This window comes from Equus przewalskii, chromosome 28 (assembly GCF_037783145.1).
Source record: "Equus przewalskii isolate Varuska chromosome 28, EquPr2, whole genome shotgun sequence".
In the NCBI taxonomy this organism is placed as follows: Eukaryota; Metazoa; Chordata; class Mammalia; order Perissodactyla; family Equidae; genus Equus; species Equus przewalskii.
In genome coordinates, this window is record NC_091858.1 from 868,950 (window position 1) to 893,746 (window position 24,797).

The following is a 24,797-nucleotide window of genomic DNA, read 5'->3' on the forward strand; positions in this document are numbered from 1 at the left end:
TTAGTTCAGTGTTCATACCTTTCACATATAATGAAGCTACTGAACTTCAGTAACATTTTGCCATGTCCAACTTCTTAACATGGTTATTAAAAACAGCAAGTTCTCCAGCATCTTCTTTCTGTTTATAAGAATTATGAACATGGTAACTATAGTTAATAATACTGTATTGCATATTTGAAAGTTGCTAAGAGAGTAGATCTTAAGAGGTCTCACTATAGGGAAAAAATTAGCAATGATGTATGGTGACTGATGTTAACTAGACCTGTTGTGGTGATCATTTCACAACGTATACAAATATGGAATCGTTCTGCTGTACATGTGAAACTAACATGTCAATTATACCGCAATTGATTGAGAAAAATTACTTACGAGATGGTGTTTGTTTCCTAGGATTTTGAAGTCCCTTACTACAGATGTTCGTTCTTTAATTAATGCTTGAAAACCCACAGTAATTTGTCAACCTATACTTGTTCCTTATGAGCCTAGGTCTTTACTGATATCTTATTTTCATATCCAACATCATCTTGTTGAAATAGTCTGTACGAAAATTTTATCCTGCCTCTTCTCTTCTCTTTAAGCAACCTGAGCTTTTAATGTGTCTCACCTAAATGACAGAGAAAACACTTTGAAAAAATTCCTCGTAATATTTGCTGAGTCGCATCATCTATGTGCCTATTTAGGACATCTAATTTTTTTCTTTGTTTTCTGGAGTTTTTAATCTGTTCTCTGGACACAGCAACAAACCGAAGTAATTATTGGAAGTTCCATTCCACTATGGGGGAGCTCAATAATAAACATATGATATTTCCGATGATGTAAAGTGATCCAGAGGAAAATAAGGCCCAGGTGAGGAGAGAAGGAAGTGGGCGAGTGTTATGTGGCACAGTGATTAGCAGAGACCCTGGGTGAGGGGATATGTGAGCAGAGACCTCGTTGAAGCAAAGGGGTAAGTCATGGTGTTTGGGGAAGGAACCTTCCAACTGGAGAGAATAGGAGATATTTGTCAAATTCAAAAATAATTATATGATGCTAGTATTTCTGTTTCTCCTGAAAAAATAATTATCTATTATATATATATTATTATATATTCATATATATTCAATAATATATATATTATTATATATTCAGAGTCATTTTTGTCTTTCCTGTTGCCTGCACGCTCTTCCTGTAACCCTTAGCTTAGGATGATATGCTCTTATGTTCTGCCCTCTTTTCCAACCTCAGCACAAGTGAGTTAAATTCTTCCTGTGCTTCCAGTAATGGCTACCAGTGAAACCGTCTCCTAGCTTAGTGGAGAAAGATATGTGTTTATAAGTTAGGTTTGTACATTTTATTTTTTTTGGTGAGGAAGATTGTCCCTGAACTAACATCTATTGCCAATATTCCTCTTTTTGCTTGAGGAAGATTGTCCCTAGCTAATGTCTGTGCCAATCTTCCTCTATTTTGTATGTGGGATGCTGCCACAGCATGGCTTGGTGAATGCGGTGTGTAGGTCCATGCCCAGGATCCAAACCTGTGAACCCTGGTTGCCAAAGTGGAGCGTGCAAACTTAAACACTACACTCCCGGGCCGGCCCCGCAAACATTGTATTTTTAATTTCAAACTTTCATCAGATTACTGAAGAATTTGATATGCTGCATTAAATAATCATAACAGAGACATCAAGATTACTTTCTTCTTTCTCCTAAATGTTAACTGAACAGAAAATGTAAACAGAACAAGTCAGCAGTACAAATAGAATACTTTCTAAATGTCAGATGCAGTGAAAATTGTGCGCTCCTCTTTCAGAAGGAAATATTTCAGAGATTCTGAATGTAGATTTTTTTGGTGCTAAAAGACTGCAGTTTCTATTCCATGGGTCCTTGTCAAAAGCACTGCTTTTGAGGAGAATGGTGGGTGGCCTCTTTTAACCAACTTTACTCCAGTGCAGGAAAAGGTGGATTTTAAATTAATGACGTGAGCCATTAACATGGAGCTTAAAAACCTGAAACTTATTCTTTTAGTCTAAATGTAGATGGCATTCCCCAACAAAAACAGATAAAATGCCCCCAAACTAGATTGCCAGATGGCAAACTACTCTGTGAGAACTCAAAGGGCTGCCCGCCCGTGCGGCTCTTTGGCCCGTGTCCACAGCTCACACTACCGCATCAGACAGCCCGGGGACAACAGCAGCAGAATGGAGAGGAGCGGGAGCCCGGCCTCCTTTAAATTCGTGGGTCTGCTTCACCTTCTCTTAAAGAGTCTTCCTCTAACAGAAGGAGACAACTGTCTTCTGGGGAAAAAAACTATTCCACTTTTATTATCTCTTAAATTATAGTGTCGCTGTTCCCAATGTTATACAATAGCAAAGAATTTTGCCTGCATTGCCATTATAAACTCTATTTTCAGTATGTATGACTCAGAATAACATCTACTGTCTCAAATTGGACATGTGAGACTAAATTTTCAAAACTTTCACTGACAAGCAAGTGTGTAAACCCCTCGAAAGTGAGTGAGCCTTCCTAAACTTCTCAAGATCCTACCCGACGCTTCCAATACATATCCAAAGTACCCCAAGTGAGAGGGAAAATATGAACCAAATGTGTTCTCATCCTTAAAAAGCAATTAATATTTCAATATTTCAAATTAGAAACAAACCTCATGTGGGTAAAATCAGGGATGAACTAGACTGGAAATGCAATGTGATTAAAGTATTTCAAAATTATTCAAGTGCTATGTCCACACAGTTAGGCTATTTGATTCACTTCTTCCCAACTCCTCCAATCCCATTTTCCAAAAGAAACTATTTTTTTTAACATTTGAGCTGTCTCTCTGGGTAATTTCCAATATGTCCCTAAACAACGTGCTGTAATAATAGACTGTAAAGTTCTCTATTGATTTTCTGTTGCAAGAGATGAGGACCTAGCAAATCAACCACTCCGTTCCATCGTCCCAGCACATCTGCATGGCTTTTTATTTGCACCTCCACTAGTTACCTTAGAGGTTTTAAAGAGCATGCTAACAACATCATTTTCTTTGTTTTTTTTTTTTTTTTTTGAGGACGACTAGCCCTGAGCTAACATCTGTACCCATCTTCCTCTACTTTATATGTGGGATGCCTGCTACAGCATGGATTGGTAAGCGGTGTGTAGGTCTGTGCCCAGGAGCTCAATCAGTGAACCCTGGGTCACCAAAGTGGAGCACGCGAACTTAACCGCTATGCCACTGGGCTGGTCCCCAACGACATCATTTTCTGTTTCCTGGGTACAGACGGTCTCTTTTCAACTTCCTCTGTAAGAGCAGCACAATGGCTCGCCCTCTGCTTTTCTTGGGCTCTCCTCTCCACTTTTACTTCCCAACTTCCTTCATTTCTGCTCTGGCAAGGTGGACAATATTTACATTCTATTGTGTAACCATAATTAAATCTTTCACATTTCTAAATGTGAAAAACAACCAAACTTCTATTATTATGGTAAAGTTTTAAAATATTACACTGTAACGAGGATAATTATTAATTTTTGTTTTTCAGGTTTTCTAATCGTTTTCTTGCACAGATTTCAAGAAAAATACCCTCAAATGTTTCTAAATTTGCCATGCAATCAGGTGTTCTATCAAGTTTAAAGAAGTTTATTATGAAGCATTAAGACATCAAAAGGTTATCAAGAGCAATAAAGTAAACATCCATGCACTATCACCTAATCTAAAAACAGTTATCAATATAGTTGAAGTGCTGGGTGCTCCTCACTGACTATATGCTCTCCCCCTGCCAGAGGGACCCACTACTCCATATTTAAGGATTTCTGTATGTGAAGGCGCTCCCACTAAAAAGTGCTGTTTTGCAGTCTTTGGAATGTTATCGTACGTGCACATTCTTCTGCAGGTTGCTTTTCTCATTCAACACTAAGTTTGTGAGAGTCATCCATTTGATATGGGGAACTCTAGTCATTGTTAACACAGTTTTCTACTGTACGAATGCATGAAACCCATCCAATCTCTTGTTAAGAGCCAGCTAGGTTGTTTTATTTTGATCTATTATAATGTTACTGTGAATATTCTCCCGCTTGTAAAACTGCAAGTTTCTGCAAATATGCACCTAGGATTATTTTCAACTTTATTGATTATTGTCAACATCTTCCAAAGTGGTGATACCAATGATACATTGATAGAGTACAAGAGTGCTCACTGTTCTAAATCCTTGCCAATATTTGGTATCATCATTCTTTCAAATTCTGGCTAATGTGACATATATGAAACGATATCTCACTGTGTGATTAATTTGAATATCCTTGATTATTGGTGAGGCTGAATATCTCATCATGCATTTATTGATCATCTCATTTTCTTTTTCTATGAATAGTCTGCTCAAATTGTTGCCCATTTTTCTATTGGATTGTCTTTTCTAATTAATTTAAGATTTCTTTATACGTATTACGGATATTAATCCTTTATTAGTAATATGCTACAAGTATCCTCTCACAATCTGTGGATTGTCTTTTAACTTTTTAAAAGAGGATTTTAATATAAAGAAGTCTTTACTTTTAATGTCATCATATGTGTATCAATATATTTGTTTAATGTTTTTGTTTTCTAAATCTTAACAAATCCTTCTCTGCCCAAAGGTAATAAAGATTGTTCCACATTTTTTTCTAAAAACTTTAGATTTTTCTCTCTCAAATGTTTACCTTTAATCCACCTGAAACTGATTTTTCTGGTTGGGCTGATATAGGGAACACACACACACACACAAACCCTCAGCACCATTCACTGACGCATTTCTGTTGTCCCTAATTATCTGAATTACTTCCTATGTCATATATCAACTTACCATAAACACCGAATGCTGCTGCTTCTGGGCTCTTTTTCCTATTCTACTATCCTACCAATGTCTTGTTATGTGGAATGTCACCAGGGTTCCAACTGCACTTCTATTCAAATTTTAACACTTTATGTGGTACCTTAGCTAAAGGTGTGTATATTTAAAAATCTGTATGGTGGAGTCTAGATTGTAACTGCTCTCTATATGGTAATGTCTGCTCCTTAGAGGAGAGAGGCTATGTTAAATAAGTCTCTGTGCATATATACAGTCTTAGGTACTTTAGGAGTACTTCACTCATGTAGGAAAAAAGTTCATTACCTGTACCCCAGCCTATGTAGGTGTGATAAAAAACTAGGTAAGCACTTCACTTCTTGCCACGCTGGTACCACTAAAATACAAATACAGCACTATGTATGGTCTTGTCCATCTGTGTGCCCCATCTCTTGCTATATGTCAGTCTAACAGGGGAGGTCACAATCTCAAAAGACCCTGGGAGCGAAAAAGTAGCAATTCTTATGTGAGGACGGCTGGTATGACACTGTAGGGAGTTGTGGAAACTATGACCAACCAGAAAATTGCTAACTAAATTTATGCAATTCAGTTTACAAAAACACACTGTGTTGGCCAAGTAAAAGAAATGTTCGGGTCCCATCAACCCTCGTTTGAGAACTCCAGTCATCTAAATACATGCTACATAGCGACAGGCTGTCGTGACCATACAAAAAATGCAGAACTTAAAATGTTTTCTAAGTGTATTTTCTCATGGGCACTGCTTTTAACAATACGCTACAATTAGCTGGCTATAATCAGATTTTAGTCCCACCAGATGTCCTGTTATTCGATCTTACAGCTTTTACCAATTTTTTATGATTTTGCTTTTAATCACGGTTTGTCTCCTGGAGGTAGAATTTCTGAGTTGAGCATATCCTTAACAGGCTAAATAAATAAATAAAATGAAGCAAAGAAACTCTCAAAGGCTTTCTAAATGTTTATATGAGCAATTATGGATGCAATCTGACAAACTGAGTCCTTAGAGTTAATTAAAAAAAATGAGATGCCAAATCTTGAGTCAGACAAGTGGTCCCTTAGAGACAAGTTAACCAGGGTTTTAATTTCTACATAGAGCTTTGACCCAAATCTTCACTTATTAAAAAACTTGAGTAATATCTGTCATCAGAGCATCTGGCCATGTTTACATACATGTACAAATGCAATACAGCTCCATCTTTACTGAACATGATGAATACAAATAAATGTCTACAGACTTCGGATAAATACGTCCAAAAGGTCTCATTACACAGATTTCTCAAAAATTATGTAGAGCTCCTATTCTAGGAAAGCTCTACTGTTGTTTTTTATTTTTAGTAATGTATTGGAAATAAAAAGTGATATATTTCAAAGCACATTAGACACAAGTAATATAAACATATTTCAAATTTGTTTATAGTGCCCACTGCTCAAAAGAGAAAGGCAGATGCATTCAGAAGCAGTTCAGGCATCCTGGGGCATTTCCCAGCAGCAGCAGGGCTAACACCAAGATAAAGCAGTTCAACCAGATACGACTGAAAGTCCAACAAGCAGGGGTTGGGGGAGCATGGAGAAGATCACCTAGGAAGGAAGAAAATCCCTTTCTGGGTCTCTAAATACATAGCTAAAGAGTCTGATTGTACCCAAATGCTTATAATTCTTTATCACTTTCATAGCTCAGTAAATATTAGGTCTTAAGGTGTGAGGCAACTAAGAAAAAAATTTCTTAACAAAAGGGATCGGTAATCAGTTTAGTTCTACTCATGCCCATGAAAGATTAACTGCTACAGAAACTGCCCTCCTATCATAACAACTAGAAAACAGGACAATATATATAAAACAAGAGTTTTCAGACATTATACTAGAGACAGATTTGGGCTGTGACTCTGAAGAGAAAGGAAGAAATGAGTTAAATCCACATTCCTGCTTGGAGGAGGCGTCTAAGACCCAGTGTGAAAGGGGGCACCCAAACAGAGCTTGGTAGTCGTGCTGAGTTGGGCAGCTAAGAGGGAGTTTGTGAGGCTGAGGTGGCTCCAATCTGTGGAGCAGAACAGAAGAGGGAAAGCTGCACACACACAGCTCTGGAGATCCACGAGGGATCCCCAGGGCTTAGCTACAGCACTGACCTAAGCACACTGAGAGGAGATTACCCACTACATGAGAAGGAGCCACCAATAAGTAGTGGAACGAACCATTTCAGGAGCTCACACAGGGCTGGGAACAGTCTGTGATCTCAACAGACAGAGTAGAAAGACTTGCTAACACTAGGGCTTCGGACAGAGTTCAACGATGAGTGTAACGCTTCAGTAATGGAACTGCATGAGTCCCAGAAAAAGGCTGCTCTGGATCCACCGAGACAAAAGGTAAAGGCAAGCCTCTGAAGGATTCAGCTAATTTACATGTCACTTATCTGCACAAAAGAATAAAAGCCAACATTCTTTAAAGGAATACAACTAAATTCAGCCCTGAATAATGTCACAGTATGTGGCATTCAAATAAAAATTACTATGAATGCAAAGAAAAAGGAAGGTATGACCTATAACCAGCAGGAAAATTAATGTAACAGTCCCAGAAGTGACAGAGAAAGGGATTCAAAGAGAAGGACTTCAAAACAGTATTGTAAATATGAAAATATGGTCAAAGATATTAGGAAAAATGCAAACTAGAAATGGAAGATACAAAACAATTAACGTTGCAGTTTCAAAGATAAAAAAATACCATATAAGAAATTAAAAATAATGTGGTAAACTTGAAGACAAAGCAATAAAAATTATTAAAGGCAAGTACTGAAAGGAGAAAAAAAGAGTTGGAAAAAAATTGAACAGAGCTGCAATGAGCCTTTCGTGTAACATCCAGTGGTATAACATAGGAAACTAAAGTCCCAGAGAGAGGGATAGGGCTATACAAATAATGGCTGAAAAATTTCCAAAATTGGGGAAAAATATAAACCAATGAATCCAAGAACTTCAACAAACACCAGACAAGAAAAACATAAAGAAAACCATAGTAAGGCACCTCATACTAAAACGGCTGAAGATCAAAGAGAAAAATCTTGAAAGCACCCAGAGAGAGGAAAACCACACTAGGTACAGAGGAGCAAAGAATGACAGCAGATTTTTTGTCTGAAACCATGCAGGGCAGGGAACAGTGGAGCAATATTTTTAAATTACTGAAAGAAAAAGAAAATGCTCAACAAATTGTACACCAGTAAACATGAATGCCTAAAATTAAGGTATAATACAAATTTTTAAAAAAACAATAAAGCATTCTCATTCTCATTTCTTGCCAGCAGAAGTTTACTAAAAGACATATTAAAGGAAATTATTTGAGCAGAAAAAAACAATGATGCTAAATGGAAACCTGGGACTGTAAACAGAAACCCAGCACACCAGAAATGGTCAACATGAGGGTAAAAGTAAAAACTACATTTCTGTTTAAAGCAAAAAGGATAACAATGTACTATGGGTTTTATAAGATACATAATTAAAATATATGACAATAGCATAAACACTACGAAAAGAGAAAGGGAAGTAGCCTGTGATAAGGGTCTCAAACTACAGAGGAAGTGACAAGTCAAAGATTATATTGTAAACCCTACAGCAATCACTAAAATTATTAAGCAAAGAGGCATAGCTACTACGCCAATAGTGAAGAAAGACAAAGCCTACTCCCCCGCCCTGGCCACACACATACACAAAATCCCAAACAAGGGAGGAAAGAGAAAAAATAAAGGACGGAATAAGTAAAAAACAAATAGCAAGATGGCAGATTTACAGTCAACTATATCAGTAATCAGCATAAATGTAAATGGTCTAAACATTCCAATTAAAAGACAGATTGTCAGTTTAACAAAAAGCAAGACCCACCAATATGGTATATAAAACAATTTTAAAGACAAGATGACAGATTAAAATTAAAAAGCTAGACAAGATTCCTGTCTATCATGGAAAAAGTGAAAAGAAAGCTGGAGTCAAAATATTAATATTAGACAAAGTAGACTTCTAAATAAGGAATGTGACCAGGGTTGAGGAGGGTCATTTCATGACAAAGTGATCATTTTATCAAGAGGATATAACATGCACAGTTGGCAGGGATGCAAAATGGTACAGACACTTTGGAAGACAGTTTGGAAGTTTCTCATAAAGTTAAACATACACTTAGTATACGCCTCAGCAATCTCACTCCCTCACTCCTAGGTAACTTCTGAAAAAGAGATGAAAACATATGTACACACAAAGACTTGTGTGTGAATGTCCAATCAGGCTTATTTATCATTGCCAAAAAATGGCAACAACCCAAATGTCCAGCTGGTGAATGTGTGAACTGTGGGATATCCAAACAATGAAACGAGACAAACTACAAATTCACACAGCACACCGCAACATGGATGAATCTGTAAGGAACACTACCAAGTGAAAGAAGCCAGGCACAAAACAATATCTATGCTTCCATCTTTTGAAATTCTAGAAAAGGCAAAAGTATAGCATCGAAGGACAGATAAGGAGTTGCTATGGGCCGGGAGAAAATGGGAAGGAACTAATTGAAAAAAGTACAAAGGAAGTTTTACGGGTAATGAAAATGCTATATATCTTGATTGTGATGGTGGTTACTCAACTGTATACATTTTTCAAAACTTAAACTACACACTTTAAATTGGTAAATTTTAGTGTATGTAAATTATCCTTAGAAATTATGCCCTTTCCTGTACCAGAAAGATTGAACTATCTGCCCGCACTAAAGTGATTTGAAAAATCATGGAAAGTTGGAATGGGAATATCCAGGAAGAGCCTGAGGAATTAAAGAAGGTTGAAACGTCAAGACTCCTCCTAAAACTCAAAGGCAGAGGTGAAAAAGCCCCCAGTGATAAAGCACTGCAGGAATGACACCTAGAGACTGGGGCCCAATTAGCCCCATCTTACTCAATCCATCTATTTTTGAGTTCTGAGGCAGGAGCAGAATCAGAAGCAGTGGCAGGTAATAGGCAGAACTTTCTAAGTTGCTAAAAAGACAAAAGCCCGTGATACTTAAAACCGCCCTAATCAACCAGAAGTTCTCCAGGGAGTTAACTAAGGGCTTAAAGGAGTTTCACTGGCAGGAAGACCTCCAGCCTGGCACGAGAGGTCTGTGATGGCTCAAACGCTAAGCAACTCCCAGGTTCGGCACCTAGACTAGCATGTATGTAGTGGGCTGCTAAGGGAGCAGAGCTTCCAGCAGGGGAATTCTCTCCAATAATCCTGAGGTGGCTCAGGAAAACATGGACAAAGAAAATTTCACCAATAGGCTGAAGCTGGGGACGCTTTGGAATAAGTTAACCAGGTTCATCAATCAACTGCTAGGGAAGTGGGTCACTGAAAATATGCTCAAGCAGGTTAACTCTGTTGTCCTTGTCCAGAGGATACAGTCACTGACTCTGAATAAGTGACAGCTGTCTTGTTTCCTTTTTCACCTTTTTTTGAATTGGCATTTTAAATTGCAGTTATTCTGGTTTTTGCTCCTAGTACTTTATATGAAGTATGTCACATATTTCTATATTTTTCATTTAGCCCATAGAGTGAAGGTACATCCTACCTCAGGAGAATGGACACCAACGAGCAAATTTTAGCCCTAGAGATGGGAGCCACAGCTAGACAGGGCATGTGGGATAAAGATGAGCAGATCTGTGGTTATAAACGGAAAATTGTACTATGCTCAGCAAAAGCATTGTTTGAACTCAATGTATGGAGAAAGGATGTGTGCATGTGCTGGGAACAGACTAGTATCCATTGCTTTGTCTGCCAAGAAGTCCCTTTCTCTCAGAACTGTATCTTACTCCTTTTTGAGGGAACTTTCCTCTTGCTGCTGCAAACAATCACAGAATTCCATCCCCCCAGTCACATGCATCAGAGTCCTGTCCCAGAATATACTAAATTGGAAGTTAGGGAGGAGGGAGAATCCTTTTTGGTGAAAACATTGAACACATGCTCTATAGTGCTGCTAATAATCACATATGCAGCCATGTAAAAGAGTTCTGTTTCAAAGAATAAAGCTGACATCCAAAATAACAGAGAGAGAAATGGAGAAAGTGTCCTGGTGACAGTCCTGCATCTTCAGGTGTGTCTTTGCCCATTTTTCCTAAGCTAGTTAGACTTACTGTCATTGCAACTGCCAGAATCCTGACAGGGCACTGTCGGAGGAAATGTGGCACCTAGCAGGCTAGTGCATAGGCACACAGGAAGAATGCAGGAGCTTCTCCTAAAGAAGTGGGAAACGTTAGAAACTTGCTCAGCGTCAGAGGTCAGTGTCAAAGCCACTGTATCACAATGTTTCTCTTGACAGTAACCTAATAGAATATGCTAACACGTTAAGAAAAAGTGCCCAGGCAACAGTGGTGCTATCCATCTTAGCACTGCATGTCTGAGTCTGTAGGTGGGTAGGGACACCCTAGGGATATAGCATACTAATTTTGAGCATATATATCAGCTTATCTTAGCCTGTTCAACTATATCAAATTGCTATTTCACTCTCTGCAAAGAATACTCTAAACATAGAAACATACTTCATTCCTCTCAAACTTCAAACACCATTATGTCAGTAGATAATCACGTCTCCTACTTCACAGAGCAGTCAGATGGGACTCCTCCAACTCCCCAATACTAATTATATTACACACGCCTACACTGCACCTGTCCATCTTCCACAAAGGCCACTCCTTCCACATGTGCTCGGATCGCAATTCTTTTCCTTCCTGCTTTGTCTTTGGGACCTTACACTATTGATTATTCTGTGTGTTATAAATTCAACCTTTCCCTCAACCACCAGAAATGTAAACTTCATGAAGACAGGGACCCTGTCCATCCCTTCACTACTATATTTCTGATGCCTAGCACATAGTAGGTACTCAAAATTATTTGTTGAAGGCAAGAATAAACAGGTGAATAAAAGCTTAGGAATGAATAATTTGAAAGAAGTCTTCCATTTCTGAAGTCCTATAATTCTACTTGGAGAAGACCAGATGCCACAATGGATTTCTGACTTAGGATTAGACTTTATAAAACTTCAATCATACTTCTCTAGATAAAAACATAATTTTTCTTCATTCTTGACCTCACTCCAGATAAATTCACTTTAAATTTTGAGCCTAAAGATGAAATAAATGAAATAGAAAATGCTTACTCTTCTTTCCATCCATATCTGCATGGATTTTCCGAGCCAAGAATCCACTTTTGTACACAGCAGCATTTGGGTCATGAGGAATGTCCAAGAATGGGTTGGTAGTACTCCCAATACGACTGATGGTCTTTGGATGCGTTCCATTAGCCTTCTCATCAGTACCTTCTGATGGAGATTTTTTTTTCTCTTCATCATCTCTAAAGGGAGAAAACACAAAGATTCAGCACCTACCACAATTTTCAATGAACGGTTGTTTAGTGAAATAAACTATCGTGTTTTCCAGTGGTCTAGCAGTCTTGATAACAACTACCATGATAACATCAGCAATCATTTACTAAGTGTCTCCTTTGTGCCAGGTATTAAGGATCATGACAATCTTGGAAGACTGATACTAGTATCCTCTATTTCGGATAAGGAAACAGACTCAGAGAGTTTAAATAAATACCCAAGGCCACAGATGTAGCAATTAAAGGAAGAGATAGTGAGGATATGATTGTAAAACTAAAACCTCTGCTCTTTCCACCCACTACAGGGCCTTCAGGTTTGTCTTCTTTCAATCGAGTGGGAGTTCCTTGGCAGAGATCATGATTTTGATTTTTGATTTCTGCACTGTCTAGCATAGCACCAGGCATACAGAATACAAGTAATTATAGAGCAGTATTGGACTATATCTGCCAAATAACTAGGTTAATCTCTAATACCAAAGCCCACGGAAAGCTACTGATGGGTTAGGACGGCAGCACCATGAACAGTGCTTCGGCATCTTCTAACCACTACTTCTCAACTGCCATGAAAGTGTGGGGTACCCTATTAGCCACTGAAAAAAACCCTAGTTGTCCTCTCTTTTCTGAATTCCTGTTCCTTCAAGCAGGGCAAATTTAACTCTGAGATTATAACATACATTAAGTATGAAGGAGGCAGAAAATGGATGGTCACATTCAATTAATAAAGAGGAGAGAAGAGCAGAAGAAAGTTAATAAGCTCTGATATACTGCCAGAAAACACAGAACCATAAAAACAGCATTTGTCTTAGTTCATCTGTCTTAATTTCCTGAATCATCTCTGGTTTCATTGATTATTAAATTTTCATTACTGAAACTTTTAATTAAAACTTCAACCAAAATACCACTACCAAAACATTTAAAATAAACCACAAAATTAACAATCATCGTGTTTATTGGATGATGAGATAAAAATAGCCTTTTTCACCATTGGTATTTGATAAGTAATTGTGAGACATGAAAATAACACCAGATTCTTAAACACCTATATTTTACTTTCAATTTTATTTTCAGAGAATTTTAGATTTGCAAAGATAGTACACAGAGTTCCATATGCCCATCACCCAGTTTCCCCGAAGGTTAACATCTTACATAATCATACTAAAAATGTCAAAATTAAAAAATTAACGGTATAACACTATGAGTTAAACTTCAGACTTTATTCAGATTTTACCAGCTTTTCATTAATGTGTTTTGTGTTCCAGGGTCCTACCCATGATCCCACAGTGCTCTTAGATGTCACATCTCCTCAGTCTCCTCCAGTCAGTGACAGTTCCTCAGTCTTTCCTTGACCTTCATGACCTTGACACTTTGGAGAGTAGTGGCCAGTTCTTTTGTGAATATCCCCAAGTTAGGTTTGTATGATGTTTTCTCACGATTAGATTTAGGTTGTACATTTTCAGGAAGGATGCACAGGTGATGTGCCCTCTCAGTGCATCAGATCAGGGGGTACGTGTTTCACTACTGGCCACGTTACCCTTGACCACTTGGTAAAGGTTGGATCTGGCATATTTCTATACTGTAAAGCTACTATTTTTCTTTGTAAATGATTTGGGGGAGATATTTTGTGACTATGAAAATATCCTGTTTCTCCTTAAAATTTTGACCACTAATTTTAGCATTCCTCAGTGGATCCTGCCTATGACAACTATTATTACTGTGGTGATCTAATGTTGATTTTTTATTTCCCTCATCTCTTCTACACTACTAATTGAAATTCTTCTCTAAGTATGGACACATGGATACTTATTTTATTCTTTGGGTTATAATCAAGCACTATCATTACCTAATTTGTTGCCCCAATTTTTCCAGTCTTGGCCATTGGGAGTTCTAACAAGTAGGCTTCTGTATCCTTTCAACATGCCTCACTCTTTTTGTTTTTCAAGTACTTCCTTTCTCAGTTACCACAAGAAGATGCCCCCAAGTTCATCTTGTATTTCCCCTGTCCCAGCCCTGGAAGCAACCACTTCTCCAAGGAGTCAGTTCTTTTCATTAGAGAATGGTATTTGGAAACCGAATTCAGGCACAAGGTGTGCTCACTACCTCTAGGTCCTCTCCAAAGACACACCTAGGGAGACATATATAAGAATGCTAGTCCATGTATATACGCACATCTATATTTATTTGTATATCCATCTATCCATCCCTCTCTCTCCCTTCCTCTGAGCTCATACTGATCTCTCCAACTCAAGCCAGCACAAGGTTCATTCCAGCCCGCCCTCACCCTTTCCTTATTTGTACTTCTTCAACAGTGAGAAACCCAGCTTGCATTATCTAAATTATGTTTATTTGTTCAACCCTAGTAAACATATAAACTAGTTCCAGAATGGCTAGCCCATGCCAAAGTGAGAAACAAATTTATCTACTAGAGTACAGTGTTTGTGCACAGTGTTTTGTCTTAGAGTACTCAGTCAAAACAGTTGTCCAAAGTTACTTAAGTCAGCTCTTTTCTTCTTCTCCCTCTTCACAGTGGTTATGCAATTCATTTAGAAAACAAATTAATTTGCTATAGTCTGAATTCTATCTTGCATTCCCCATATCTTGCCTGGTTTTTAAAAAATTTGCATACACACAATGTACTCCTTCTAATGCACAGTTCTATGAGATTAGATAATGCAGACCATCATGCATCAACCACCGCAATACCAGACAAAACACTTCTACCCCCCCCCCCAAATTCACTCCTGCTGCCCTCTCTTAGTCAATTCCTCTCCCCCACCAATTCCTGGAAACTACTGATTTGTCTTCCATCCATAGTTTTTTCCCTTTTCCAGAATGGCGTACAAATGGTTTCTGTCACTTGGCAAAATATATTTAAGATTCATCCATATTGTTGTGGAAATCCATAGTTTGTTCCCTCATATTGCTGAGTACTATTTCATTTTATGGATATACCAGTTTCTTTATCCATCCACCTCCCCCCTCCTTCAGAGTTACTGAGGTGTAACTGATTTATTGTAAGATATTTGAGGTGTACACCATGATGATTGGATATACACATATATCTCTAGAGGCCCCTACTCATCCAATTAACACATTCATTATCTCACATAGACATTATTGTATGTGTGAGAACATTTAAGTTCTACTCTCTTAGCAAATTTCAATTATACAATGCAGTGTTATCAACTGTAGTCACCACGTTATACATTATTTCCTCAGACTTTAATCATCATATAATCGATACTTTGTATTCTTTCTCCGCCCTCCCTCAGCCCTTGACAACTACTTTTCTACTCTATTTCTATGAGTTCAAAAGTTTTTTTAATTCCACATATAAGTGATACCGTGTGGTATTTCTTTCTCTGACTTATTGCACTTAGCATAATGCCCTCCAGGTTCATCCGTGTTGTAGCAAATGACAGGATTTCTTTCTGTTTTACGGGTGCATAATGTTCCACTGTATCTATGTATGTGTGTATTTAACTGTATATATATCACATCTTCTTTATCCACTCATCTGTATAGGGACACTTAGGTTGTTTCCATACCTTGGCTGTTGTAAATAATGCTGCTATGAACATGGGAGTACAGATATCTTTTTGAAATAATGATTTCATTTCCTTTGCTCTATAGTCACGTGTCGCTTAATAATGGGGATATGTTCTGAGAAATGCATCATTAGGTGATATTGCCATTGTGCAAACATCATAGAGTGTACTTACACAAACCTAGATGACATAGCCTACCACACATCTAGGTTATATGGTACTAATCTATAGAACCAATGTCCTCTATGTGCAGTCCATCATTTACTGAAACATCACTATGTGCTCGATGACTGCTTAACGAGAAGTGGGATTGCTTGATCATCCTGTAGTTCTATTTTTAATTTCTTGAGGAACTTCCATATAGTTTTCCATAGTGGCTGTACCAGTTTACATTTCTAACAGTGCACCATGGTTCCGTTTTCTTCACATCCTTGCCTGCATTTATTATCTCTTGTCTTTTTGATAATAGACATTCCAACAGGTGTGAGGTGATACTGTGATTTTCATTCACGTTTCCCTGATAATTAGTACTGCTGAGCACCTTTGCATGTACCTGTTGGACATCTGTACGTCTCCTTGGAAAAATGTCTATTTAGGTCCTGTGTCTATTATTTAATTGGGTTATTTGATTTTTTTGCTATTGAGTTGTAGGAATTACTCATATATTTTGGATATTAACCCCTTATAAGATATGTGGTTTGCAAATATTTTCTCCCATTCCCTACGTTGCATTTTCATGTTGTTGATGACTTCCTTTACTGTGCAGAGCTTTTTAATCTGATGTGGTCCCACTCATTTATTTTTGCTTTTGTTGCCAAATCCAAAAACTCATTGTCAAGACCAATGCCAAGGAACTTATGCCCTATGTTTTCTTCTAGGAGTTTTATGGTTTCAGGTCTTACACTCAAAGCTATAATCCATTTTGATTTGTTTCTTGATTATGTTGCAAGACAGGGCTCCAGTTTTATTCTTTTGTATGTGGATATCCAGTTTTCCTAACACCATTTATTAAAAGGATATCCTTTCCCTATTGTATATTCTTAGCTGCCTTGTCAAAAATGGGCTATAAATGCCTGGTTTTATTTCTGGGCTCTCTATTCTGTTACATTGATCCATGTATCTGTTTTTATGTCAACACCACACAGTTTTGATTACTATAGCTTTGTAGCATAGTTTGAAATCAAGGGAGCACGATGCCTCGAGCTTTGTTCTTCTTTCTTGAGACTGCTTTGGCTACTTAGGGTCTTCTGTGATTCTCTACAGATTTTGGGATCGTTTGTTCTATTTCTGTGAAAAATGCCGTGGGAATTTTCACAGGGATTGCACTAAATCTGTAGATCACTTTGGGTAGTATGGACATTTTAACAATATTAATTCTTCCAACCTGTGAACGTAGAATATTTTTGCATTTATTTGTGTCTTATTAAATTTCTTTCATCAATGTCTTATAGTTTTCAGTTTACATACCTTTCATCTCCTTGGTTAAATTTATTCCTAAGTATTTTATTGTTTTTGATGCTATTGTAAACGAGACTGTTTACTGTTTCTGATAGTTCATTGTTGGTATACAGAAATACAGCTGATTTTTTTGTACACTGATTTTGTATTCTGAACTTTACTGAATTCATTTATTCTAATAGTTATTTTTTGGTGGAGTAGAAGGGTTTTCTATATAAAATATCACGTCATCTGCAAATAGAGACAATTTGACTTCTTCCTTTTTGATTTGCATGGCTTTTCTTTTTCTTGCCAAATTGCTCTGGGTAGGACTTCCAATAGTATGTTGAATAAAGTGGTGAGAGTGGGCATCCTTGTCTTGTTCCTGATCTTAGAGGAAATGCTTTTAGCATTTCATGGTTGAGTAGATGTTAGCTGTGGGCTTGTCTTCTACAATCTTTATTATGTTGAGGTACATTTTATCTCTACCCAGTTTCTTGAGAGTTTTTATCATGAAAGGATGTTGAATTTTGTCAAACACATTTTCTGTGTCTATGGAGACAATCACCTATGATTTTTATACCTCATTTTGTTTATGTGGTATATCACATATTTATTGATTTGAAAATGTTGAACCATCCTTGCATCCCTGGAATAAACACTACTTGATGATGGTGTATGAGCCTTTTAATGTACTGTCGAATTCAGTTTGCTAATACTTTGTTGAGGAGTTTTTGCATCTATGTTTATCAGGAATATTTGTCTGTGAATTTCTTTTCTTGTAGTGTCCTTGTCTGGATTTGATCTCAGGAAAATATTGCCCTCATAAAATGAGTTTGGGAGTGTTCCCCCCTCATTTTTTGGAATAGTCTGAGAAGGACTGGCATTGATTCTCCTTTGAATGTTTGGTAGAATTCACCAGTGAAGCCATCTGATCATGGTCTTCTACTTGTTGAGAAGTATTTGATTGCTGACTCCATCTCCTTACTACTAATTGGTCTGTTTGTTTTTTCATGATTCAGTCTTGGTAGGTTGTACATTTCCAGGAATTTATCCTTTTCTTCTACTTTGTCAAATTTTGGCATAGAGTAAGTCTCTTATGATCCGTTGTATTTCTGTGGTATCAAGTGTAGCATCTCCTGTTTCATTTCTAATTTTATTGAGTCCTCTTTTTTCTTAGTCTAGCTAACAGCTTTGTCTATCTTTTCAAAAATCCAGCTCTTAGTTTCCTTGATCTTTTCTATTGTCTTTTTAGTCTCTATTTCATTTATTTCCACTCTGATCTTTGTTATTTCCTTTCTTCTTGTAACTTTGGGTTTAGTTTGTTCTTTTTCCAGTTCGTTGAGGTGTAAATTAGGTTGGTTGAGCTCTTTTTTTCTTAATGTAGGTGTTTATTGCTATAAAAGTTCCCTCTTAGAACTGCTTTTTTATGCATCCCATAAGCACTGGTATGTTGTACTTCCATTTTAATTTGTCTCAAGATTTTTTTTAATTTCTCTTTTGAAAAACATCAGAGTTGCTTCTAGTTTCTATGTTTTATTTTTATAATAAATAATTAAATGTGTTTGTAACCACCATCGTGATAATAATATAAAAGTACAACATTGCAGATCTTTCACAGTTTGGAATCAATCCAGAAAGAAGATTCCGAATCTTCATATACAGATTATTCTACTATCATCAGTAAGGTTTAGTACTGTTAAAACATAAATTTGGATTTATTTGAGAAATAAAAAGTAACTCCTGTTAAAAAGAATTGCAAGTTCACAGTCAAATATGGCTTATTGAGGATCACTCCATTCTGTGTTTCCTACCTCATTTTTTTATGCCTGTGCAACTAACTATACAAAGTAAATTGTGATATGAGCAAGCTAAAATCCATTTACTCAACAATAATTGTATCTCCTTCCCAATTTCATCTGTAAAGCGCTTACAAAAATTAGGTACTTATTTTTCTTACCACATCACCCAATATTATTACACTTGATAGTCATAAGAGAGATACATTTTGAAATTGTTATGATTACATTAAATATTTTTTAGGTGAATAAGCCACATTTTTAAAAGAGGGCACCTGAAATACATGGTTACTTCTCAAACAATTTTGGTTGGTTTAAAATAGTAAGTCTAGGAAAAAAATACAGCAAATTTTGTAAATTAATTTTCTTTTTTGATGCAGTCGTATTTTGAGATGATCACAACAGAAGTACTGTTTTCTCATTTTGAAGGAGAAAAACAGGATACAGACTAAATAAGAGTTAACGACTGTTAACTGCTCAACTTCAAGATTTATGCATACACCTCCCCTCAATCTTTGGGAATTATCAATTTTTGAGTTTTGAGTTGTAAGAAAAAACAGAATGATTATCTTGGGAATCAGGTTAACTGTTTCAGATATTAAGAGTCATAAGAAACTATTACTACAGCCATTGTTTCCAAACTTATTTTTAAGCAGATTAAATCCTTCTTTTGGAGGGACTAAAGTAAACAAAACCTCAGTGCATGAAGTTGATGAAGCACAGCTTTACAAATGCTAATGCAGTATATTTATTATAAAGCAGATTAATTGGAAAGGTGGAATGTTTTTTTTATAAACACACAATTCAGAGATCCTAGACTCTATCACAGTAGCAGTCAGCCTCAACACTGTTTAATTTTTGTCCTTTGGATGGCTACACAGTTTTGTAGAAATTCTGATTCATACAAAAAAATAGCTGCAAATGATAAAAGTTGTTATTCTACATTGCCTAGTTGGCAAATTCAGGGTACGCTTTAACAGAAAAGTGAGATGGCAGTAAAACTTTATTCTAAGATCTATAAAAAAATTAATTTGCTGATGTATAAATGTGTAAAAATTTAGTATATGTAACACATTTTGTACTTTAAATTGAAACAGTTTAAAACATATTTTACAATGAATGTAGAATCAGATTCTTTCAGAATCCTAAAGCACTATGAAGAACACTCTGATTCCAGTGAACACAGACACAATGTGAAAAGCACTGCACTATAGAGCTGGCATCAAAGGCATCGCCCACCTTATGCAAGTAATCTATTTCTGAAAATCAGATGTTTGGTTGTAAAATGCAAAATGGGTATCTATTTCCTGGTATTTGAGGGAAAAAATGATACAGTGTATTACATGTCAACCCCATATGATTTCCTAAAAAGCTGCTACAGCACAGTAAAAATGCCTACATATAAACAACAATCACACACATAAGATATAAAATACTTAAAACACTGCTTCCATATTGCCAAATAATTATCCTGGTTTTTAACAAACAAATGTTTTGTAGGCAGTAACAAAACTTCTCTTTGCACAAGCAACATCCTAATCCAACAAATTCTTCACTGACATTGGGCACACTTTTCAAAATGACTACTCATGATTGACATTCTATTGATTGCATTGTAAAGTCATTTGAGACTTTCCCTACACATTGTCCTGTTTAAAATGTTGTACAGATGGTCCCTGACTTACGATGGTCTGACTTAATATTTTTCAACTTTACAATGGGGTGAAAGTGACACGCATTCAGTAGAAAGTGTACCTTGAATTTTCAATCTTGATCTTTTCCCAGGCTAGCAATATCTGGGACGATCCTCTCTTGTGATGCTGGGCAGTGGCAGTAAGCCCCAGCTCCCAGTCAGTCTCATGATCATGAGAGTGAACAACCGATACACTTACAACCACTCTGTACCCAGACAACCATGATGTTTTTCCACTTTCAGTACAGTATTCAATAAATTACATGAGATAGTCAACACATTATTATAAAATAGGCTTTGTGTTTGATGATTTTGTCCAACTATAAGCTACTGTAAGTGTTCTGAGCATGATTAGGGTAGTCTAGGCTAAGCTATGATGTTTGATAGGTTAGGTGTATTAAATACATTTCAACTCATGATACTTTCAACTTACTCTGAGTTTATCGAAACATAACTTCATTGTAAATTGAGGAAGCTCTGTATTGAGTTTGGGGCATGCAATTATGATCCTTGTCTGTATAAACATCAGCCAAAAGAAGTTTATAGTTACACCGTCTAACATGGTAGCCACTGGACACATATGGCTATTGAGAACTTGAAATGTGGATAGTCCAAACTGAGATGTGTAATAAGTGAAAAAATGTATACCAGATTTCAAAAGGCTTAGACAAAAAAATTGGAAAATATTTCAATAATTTTTATACTGACTACATACTGAAATAATATTCTAGATATAATGTGTTAAATTAAAAAATACATCATAAAATTAATTTCACCTGTTTCTTTTTATTTTATGACATGGCTACCAAAAATTTTAAATTACATATGTAGCATGCCTTACATTTCTTTTAGATAAGGCTGTTGTTAGAGAGGCTTGTATATTCTAAGACGTTTGAATATTAAAACCAAAACACAGCAATAGGACAATGATAACTGGAGAGATGTCCAGTAGAGGATGGCTCAGTAAAACCATGATGATAAGTAAGGGTTGAAAATACCCCATCCTGCAGAACAAGTATTCTTGATATTGCCAAGGTTAATGAAATGATCTTGTGAGGTTCTGAGAGTGAAAACTTATCCTGGTCCAAGAGACAGGTTGGTGCCAACTGGCGGTGGTTATCCTTTGGGCTTAAATATACACGGGTCTGTGCTTCTGGAATGGAAGTGATATCAGTAATAATACTGTGAGGACCTTTTCCTGCCTTGGCAGCCACTCTGCCACCCCTGCAGTCTGCCCCCTTCTCTGTTACTCCTGTCCTTCTTCCCACATCTCCCTAGTCCCCAGGAGACCTTGTGTCAGGCTCCATTTGAGACATGGAATTGGAAGAGAATAGGAACCAACCACCTTATACCTGGAGTCATGTTATTCTTGAATGCCTCACTGCAGGGTTTTATTGTTTGGATAGATAACATGAATGCCAGTACCTTCCCATAAGGGAAGTTGTTTCCACCGTATACAGGAGCAGATGTAAGTTAATACAATATACTGATAAAAATAATTCTACAAATAAAATTAACTCATTTCATAGAAAACAGTCTACCTAACTAGGACTTTGCTGTGTACCCTGAACCACTGAGGCATTTTCAGGAGTTTGTTGAAGTAAAATAAAGGAGACACAACAGGGCTCTGTCTTGATTGTGAAAAGAATGATTCACACACGAATATCTCATACATCTAAAAAGACTCCTAGCAGAGTATTTTCTACTAAGATTCCAGACACGTCAACACCTTCAATTGCCTATGAAATTCCCCCAAACACTCCTCACACCAATCTGTTCTCTCAGTAACCACACATACGACTCACTGGGCGCTCCACGCCCACGACTTGATGACGCAGTTTGGTTCGAGAACCACAGAGCTCCGGGGCCAGTGGTGGACAGCCTTTTGCTCCTCCGCTTTTTCTAAAAGGCAACTGTACACTGTGGATTTCCTACTTTCAGCCTTACTCATGACAGTGCTTCTATTTGTAAACAAAAAAATTAGATAAGGAATTATAAAAATCCACTGGAGTCTTATCTTTCACTGGAATTCCACAAAGAATGGAAAACAACTGTTTTCTAAAACTTACAAAAGCTGAATATCATTACATTGACCCAGCCACTGAGCACATTTCAAAATACTCCATTTTGGAAAATCTCATTATAGCAGAGTTCAGGCGTACCAAAGTTGTTAAGCTAGCACCAAACTTGAGAATTAAGTTATCTTGAAGGGCCTCAGTTATGTGGAATTCAAATACTGAAATTAAATATAAAACTGGTGTGCCTTTTTTTGGGTAGGGGGTAGAGGGAGGGAGAGTAACAGCTGAAAAGAAAACAAAAACATTTTCAAGAGTAGAACTGGAATATTACTCAACCTGCCTTCAATGCAAAATCGAAGAAGTGATACAGGAATTGGACAACAGAGATAAGTTCAAGTTTGCTTGGCAGAAAAAGTGAAAAGGGCACTTGCAGCACTCACATTTATATGTGTATTTCCTCTTTTTCATTGTAGTATAATACACTTAAAATTTACCATTTTAACCATTTTTAAATGGTACAGTTCTGTGGCATTAAGTACATTTGTATTGTTGTGAAATCAAAACTACCATCCATCTCCAGAATGTTCCATAAACCCAAACTGAGATTCTATACCCATTGAATAACAACTTCTCAGCCCCTCCTCGTCCACCCACTGGCCACCACATTCCACTTAGTGTCTGTGATCTGACTACTCTAGGAACCTCATGTAAGTGGAGTCACACAGTGTTCATCTTTCTGTGACTGGCTTATTTCACTGAGCATAATGTCCTAAAGGGTCATCCATATGTTGTAGCATGTGCTAGAATTTCCTTCCTTTGTAATGTGAAATAACATTCCATTGTATAAATACACGTCACACTTTGTTTATCCATTCATCCTTTAAGGGACACTTGGGTTGCTTCCACCTTTTGGCTACTGCGAATAATGCCACTATGAACACGAGTGTACAATATCTCTTTGAGTCATTGCTTTCAATTCTTTTGGGGATATACTAAGAACTCGAAGTGCTAGAACATACAGTATTCTTTTTAAAATTTTTTTTGAAGAATCACTATATTGCTTTCTATGGTGGCTACACCACTTTACATTCTCACAACAGTGCACAGAGATTTTCTGGTGTTTTGATAGTGGCCATCCTAATGAGTGTCATTGAGGTTTTATGTATCCCTAGTGATTAATATGTTGTGCATCTCTTCATACGCATATGGGTCATTGTACATCTTCTTTGGAAAAATATCTATTCAAGTCCTTTGTCCATTTTTTAATTGAATGGTGTTCTTTTTTTCATTGTTGAAACATAGTTCTTTCTCTACTTTGGAGATTAATCACTTATCAGATATGTGATTTGCAGATATCCTGTCCCATTCCATGGACTGCCTTCTCACTCTGTTGATCATGTCCTTTGATGCACAAAAGTTTTTAATTTTGATGTAATCCAACTATCTAATATTTCTTTTGTCGCCTGCATTTTAGGCGCTATGTCCAAGAAATCATTGCCAAATCCAATGCCATGAAGCTTATTCCCTATATTTCTTGTAAGAATTTTAAAAAAAATTTTTTTTTTTTTTTTTGAGGAAGATTAGCCCTGAGCTAACATCCGCCACCAATCCTCTTTTTACTGAGGAAGATTGGCCCTGAGCTAACATCCGTGCCCATCTTCCTCTCCTTTATATGTGGGATGCCTGCCACAGCATGGCTTGATAAGCGGTGCATAGGTCTGCACCTGGGATCCAAACTGGTAAACCCTGGGCCGCCGAAGTGGAGCACGCAAACTTAACCGCTATGCCACCGGGCTGGCTCCAGAATTTTATATTTAACTCTTACATTTAGGACTTTGATCCATTTTGAGTTAATTTCTGCATATGGTGTAATGTAAGGGTTCAACTTCATTTTTTTGGCATGTGTAAATCCAGTTTCCCTAACGCCATTTGTCAAAGAGATGGTCCTTTCCTCATTGAATGGTCTTGGCATCCTTGTTGAAAATCATTTGACCATATATTCCAGAGTTTATTTCTGGGCTCTCTACTCTATGCCAATGGTCTGTATCTCTGTCTTTATGTTAGTACCACACTGTTTTGATTACCATGGGTTTAGAGTAAATTTTGA

General features: G+C 37.0%; 1 protein-coding gene across 23 annotated transcripts in view; it reads right to left on the bottom strand.

The window, feature by feature from the left end:
• Nucleotides 1-24,797, bottom strand: part of PSD3 (pleckstrin and Sec7 domain containing 3) — a 644,089-nt gene that overhangs the window by 87,630 nt on the left and 531,662 nt on the right. For all 23 annotated transcript variants that reach the window (XM_070598606.1, XM_070598623.1, XM_070598605.1 and 20 more), the window contains one exon: nt 11,975-12,168. In XM_070598606.1, coding sequence (XP_070454707.1) covers nt 11,975-12,168 — 194 coding nt within the window. The remainder of the gene's footprint in view (nt 1-11,974; nt 12,169-24,797) is intronic.